General features: G+C 37.8%; 1 protein-coding gene across 1 annotated transcript in view; it reads right to left on the bottom strand.

The window, feature by feature from the left end:
- Positions 1–347: 347 nt before the first annotated feature.
- Positions 348–6124, bottom strand: part of LIN7C (lin-7 homolog C, crumbs cell polarity complex component) — a 12075-nt gene continuing 6298 nt past the window's right edge. The window contains exons 2-5 of the mRNA XM_009288919.1: positions 4971–5089; positions 3780–3851; positions 3192–3401; positions 348–549 (exon numbers count right to left, since the gene is read on the bottom strand). Of these exons, the coding sequence (XP_009287194.1) occupies positions 394–549; positions 3192–3401; positions 3780–3851; positions 4971–5089 (557 nt within the window). The 3' untranslated portion in view covers positions 348–393. The remainder of the gene's footprint in view (positions 550–3191; positions 3402–3779; positions 3852–4970; positions 5090–6124) is intronic.

Genomic DNA, 6124 nt, shown 5'->3' with positions numbered 1-6124 from the left:
CTCTTCTCAGTAGCATCCAGTGACTGGACAAGAGGCAATGGGCACAGATGGAAATATAGGAAACTCCATTTAAACATAAGAATGGACTTTCGTAGTGTGAGGGAGATCAAAACACTAGAACAGGTTGCCCAGAGATCTTCTGGAGTCTCCATCTTTGGAGATGCTCAAACACCCAGCTTGTCACAGTCCTGAGCAACCTGCTCTAGCTAACCCTCCTCCGAGCAGGGGGGTTGGACTAGATGATCTCCAGGAGCCCCTCCAACCTCAATCATTCTGTGATTCTATGAAAAGGACAATGTCTTTTGTAGCCCAGGCATTGCATCAACTGAGTCACAAAGCAAACTATAAAATGTAAATGGAATATATTTTCTCTTTAAGTTATTGCATACAATGTTAATTTTGCTGCCTGCGTTTTGCCGATCTCATTTTTTCAAATCTCGACTCCATTTCTTCCAGGACCTTTGGCGTGTATCGCACAACTAATTTAACCTTTCCTTGAGCTGCCTTCAGCAGTTCTACTGCTTTTTCATGATGTTCACCTTCGACACTCTGCAAAGCATAAACCATTAAGTACAATATTAGTAAAGACACACACTGAAAACAGATTTTTTCCATTTTTTGTACAACTTCCATATAATCAAATATTGAAGTATTCTAGTTTGAAGACTGCACATGGACAGCGTCACCCAAGTTCAGGATTTATTCTTCAGCAAATCAATAAGAGGTGATGATGAATACACTAATGAGTATTAACAAAAGAGTAGCGTGAAACTTTTGGTTAGATTTATGCTGATCAATTAAATTCTGTATTTACATACAGTCAGTGAAATAAGGATAACATTAGGCAATTATGAAATTACACTTAAAAATCAACAACTTCAGGATGACACTTATTTAAAATTCAATTTAAATTTAAAAACACTTAAAAATCAACAACTTCAGGATGACGCTTATTTAAAATTCAGGCTTGTTTATCTTCTTTTGGCATGCATTTTATATTCAGTAGTCACCCTCAATTTGCCTAGTAAGTTGCCACAGACAACTGCAAGATAGCTGCCTTCCTGATGTTATCCTGTGTTACGACAAGGCATAACAGTGCATACTGGGCACCTGCAATAGAGCAGCCAACATGCAGTGTGTTGCTTATCTTAGTGCTCCACATGTCTCTCAGTAAATGCAAGGTATTCAAGTTAATTTCCTCTAAACTGATTAAGAACAGCCTAACCCAACTCAGCAAGAACAGAATAAAAATACTTTCCTAAAACAACTCTCAGAATTTATTAGGGTTATATTAGATTCATCTAATTACAAATTTAAGCAACAATTCTCAACAACTGCATCCAAATATACATTCCTGGACAGCATACATTTTATCAGCAAAACTTATTTCTCCCAAACTTATTAAACACAATGATGGGACTACCCCAAGCCTACCTCCCACTGGTGCTATTAGAAGCTAGAAGGCAGGTGATGTACCTGTTGATTGGAGGGTTTCCCCGTTACTATAAAGTTACTTACAGAAAGAAAGACAACAGTTAAAAAAACCCAAGTTATTTCTCTTCTATCAGACTTAGACAACACATACATTTGAATGTTTTCATTTTTGTTATTCAAGTGGATGTGTAGGCTGTTCTGTTTAAAACTGGTAATAAAAGGTTTGTAAAGTTCTATGTTTAATTATATCAAAACACCTAGAATTCTGAAGTACACTCAAAATCTCCCAGCTGAAAAAAAAGAAACTTGTTTTAAGGCACATCCACTGCAGTCTTGGCAGTGGCAATTTTTTTTTAAAGTATTAAATTAGAAATTACAATTACAAGAAAATGCCTGTCATATGTATTAAGATGACAGGATTCCATCTGTAAACATCAGAAGAAGATTCTTCTTCTGAGACCACATTAGCATTCTCAACAGTATTTTATGCACTCACTCACTGTATTCTTACAATGGCTATATATATTTACACATGTGCACGCACACACACGCAGTCATTGTTAGCTGTACCAAGTGTCTGATGATCAGGTTCACTTTGGGGTGGAGTGGTGGTTTTGTTTTCTTTAAGAGGGTCTGTGGGTGAGGAAGGCCTCATCTGAAGACAGTTCTACACCTGTCCCTCAACGCTTCAAAATAACAGGAAGACTAGGCCAAGGACAGTCGCATCACTACAGCCATGTTTTCTCTTACATCTCCTGAAAAGGACAATTGGACTCCCAGGTAATAGTCAGGAGCCGAGCATGTCAGGGATCTGTGCTAGCAGGGACTTCCCAGAGTACAGACACCCAGTAAGTCTCTATCCCTTTCACGTGTCAAAACAACCCACTCAGGTTAAAGAGCACAGGATTTAGTTTGACCCTCAGTCTTAAAATAAAATTGGGTTTCCAGATGTAATTATGAGAACATGAATTTTAAGCTAGCATACAGCTTCTCTGCAAATAAAAGCAAGAGTTTGAGAGATATTTACATGCATTTGACTAGCAGCTGCCTTAAGACAAAGCCTGTCCATAGCCTCCTCTTTCCATAGCCTCCTCTTTCCAGTCACCCTGTGTTTTGCTTTTTGTATTGTAATCTTCAGAAGAGGATACTTATTAAAAATAAATATCCACATCAGCACTTTAGACATATACCCCTTAAAATATGCTAGAAAGTCTCAGTTTTTGAAGCTCAGTACACTTAAGTGGAAGGAAAAAAAATACTACACAACTGAAGGTAACACCACCTTGTAGTTCCATCTTACTACAGCTTTCATTATGCAGTAGCATTTTCATTGGGGTAATGAGAATCTGGTCAGTCTAACGCAACATAGCATAATTTACTACTTACCTCAGAAGGTGCAGAAAACTATATTAATTAAAATCTGCATCATGCAACTTGGATGAAAGAGGAAGCCATAATGGCAGTTTAATACTATTTCACAAAACAGTACTTTGGTTAGATTTATACAACCCCTCAGAATCTGAAATACGACATAAATAGCACAGTTCCCAGCTGAGACAGATAACCAAAGTATAATCCTAGAACTCCCAATGCACACAACTCTACAGAAACGGAAGCAAGTTGTTCTTGCAAGGACAAAAAGAAACTATTTTGCCAAGATTAAAAGACGACATCGAGCTTGTGCCATGTATATTCTTTGTATGCCCCCACGTGGAAACAAGTAGTTACTGCTACATAAAGTGAAAACCAATTCCTACCACTCCGTTTACAGAAAGCAGCTGGTCTCCACGTTTCAGGCCTCCATGTCTATCAGCTATACCGCCAGGGATAATTCGAGAGATATAGATTGGAGAATTTTGTTCTTTGCCTCCCATAATGTTGAATCCAAGACCTTCTTCGGTTTTGGGTAGTTCAACCACTCTGGGATGGGAATGACCTTCACTAGCAGCAAATGCAGCTACCGTGGCCTGTAAGAAACAAGATTTTCCTATTTATAAGAAATTAAACATAGAACCCTTAGCTAGACACAGTGAGCAGGCTGAAAAAGTATTTTTATCTCAAAGTACTTAAATATTAAGACAAATGAAATTAATTCCCTAGATACCGACATTAGCATGAAAAATTTAGAACTCCAAGAATAAAATGGAAAGGGAAGAAACTTAAAAAGAACAAGTCTTTTGTTATACCTTTTAATAACCAGTTAAGCTTACCTGTTTTATCAGACATCTAGATAATATCCTTCTGAATTTTAAATAATCTTCTTCTGATTCTAAAGTAACAAACTACTGTATTTTACACAAGTTTGTTTTTACAAACAGTTGTAAACAGTTTAGTTTGGCTTTTACCTTTGCTGTTGCATTAGCTCTAACTTCTGGGCTACTGCTGATATCCACAGTTTCGTATACATGTTCATACACCTTTAGAGATAAAACAGTTTAAGTATGGGGAAGACAGATATTTTTCTGCTTAGACAGCGTAACAAAGTATCAGTTACAACTTAAAAATACATACATTAAAAAGTACACACCTCTAATAAGTTACTCCCTGATTCACTACAAGGTGTCAAGTGACAATCTACCATACTATGAAGAAACAACTCTCTCAGCATCTTTATTGCTCAGTTAATCCGTGCATATCTAGGTCTCAACCTAAATCTTCCCTCCTTCCACAGCATTCAGACCTCACCATTAATTTAGAAGTGCTTATGGCTAGTCTAATACACCAGACTGGAGACATGGACATGCTCTTGTTTGATTCAAGCTGGAACTCTTCAGTAAGGATGCATGCAAAACCACTTAAGGACAGCTCTTCAAAGCTCTCCCAACAACCCAGCCCTCCCCCTAAAACCCCGTATTTTCCTTCAACTGATGCAACTGACTGAATACCTTAAGAAAAAAAGGGTATCAAAACCACAGAGGCAGTAAGAATACTAATGCTAAGGAGGTGCTTACACCGAGAGCTAATCCCCATCCTCACATCTACCTGCCAATCATTCAGACTTGCTAAGCAATAAACATACTGTCCTCGATAGGATGAAAACAGTAAGATGACACCTGTGTCTACAAACAGATCTGTTAAATCATTCCAGGTTTTGTCATCAGTGGTAGCACCAACAGCAAAAGCAAGGCGTATTCAATCACTTAAAAATCTCCAAGAGAGTATCTGGAATGAAGATGAGGTGGTGCAAGGCTCCACCTCAAGGTGATGTGGATTTAGCTTGGAAGAAACAGAGACAATTCGTACTTTGTCCATTCTGACATTCCAAGAGGATAACAGCCTGCTAGCTGCCAGTAAGGACAGGCTCTCAAGATAACCTCTAAAATGTTATTTGCTCCTGAGCCATTATTTAATACACCTATGGTATCCCAAATTATCTTCTTCTGAACCTTTAAAAATAAGTCTTGTTCTGTTAAGCTCCATAAGTCAAATTCAGCTTTTAGAAAAAACAAAATCAGATTATTGCACTGAACACAAAGGAAAAAGTATAACATACTGTTATTTAACTCAAGATAACTGCTTCCATCAAGTTAACTTACCTCCCTTACAGCATTACAGAATTCACTTTGAAGGACCCTTTGCAAAGCCTGTAGCTTTTGTGGTGGCACTTCTCCACTTCTCTGTAATTTTTCCAGCAACTCAATTGCTCTGCAGATGTCTACAGAAAACGAAAGTACTAGTAATGAGGAATGCCTGAGGAAATTCAAGGGTTTTTTTTTTTGGTTTGGTTTTTGTTTTAAATTAAGTTAATGGAGCAGTCTGTGTGTGTACTTGTATACACCTTAAAACTACATATTAGTTTCATTTCTCCCATAAAACTATGTATCTACAAAATGTTAAAAAAAACCACCATATTTTCCCACTATTTTTAAGTCAACCACAGCAATCCAACCCTGTAACATATCTGGAGGTATCACTGCCATATGTATATTTTAAAGACAATTTGATTTTTTCTTGAAGATTAAATCAGGCTGAAATATTTCATTGATATATACACTATCAACATTTCATATGTATAACTTCATAATTTATCTACTGCACAGATAACATTTTGTTAAAACCAGCTAGAATATTGATAAATAAGCTAACATTCCTTTTATATTAAAAAAAATTAGTTCAACAAGAGTACGCTCGATGCTTTCCCTACAACAGGGCTGAGAACTATCTGGCCTATTTTTTTTTTCCCCCAAAGTGCTCAGAAAAACAACCAAACTCCTTTTGATATTCTCAGCTGAGAGAGAATATCTCTGTAGTTTAGAATCCTCAATCCCAAACCCCTTTGTTCCAGTTCCTAGAAATTTGTTCCTAAGAACTCACATTGTCCATATTCTCATAAATGCAGATGCTGCTTTGTGAAACTGAACTCCCTGTGAAGGATTTGATTCCAGACCAGTATGACTCAAGATGGGTATCAAACACTATGTGACATGCTCCTGGCAGCTCTACAAGAGTAGAATACATTAATATCACTCACTTATATTTCCAAAGTGTTACATTAGTGATGGAATGCGTTGATGATAACTTCCTTCTCCAAGTGGTAGAGGAGCCAACAAGGAGAGGTGCTATGCTGGACCTTGTTCTCACCAACAAGGAGGGGCTGGTGGGGAATGTGAAGCTCAAGGGCAGCCTGGGCTGCAGCAACCACGAAATGGTGGAGTTCAAGATCCTTAGGGCACTGAGGAGGGCGCACAGC

This window comes from Aptenodytes forsteri, unplaced genomic scaffold (assembly GCF_000699145.1).
Source record: "Aptenodytes forsteri isolate BGI_AS27 unplaced genomic scaffold, ASM69914v1 Scaffold8, whole genome shotgun sequence".
In the NCBI taxonomy this organism is placed as follows: Eukaryota; Metazoa; Chordata; class Aves; order Sphenisciformes; family Spheniscidae; genus Aptenodytes; species Aptenodytes forsteri.
This window is presented reverse-complemented; position numbering and strand designations above follow the sequence as displayed.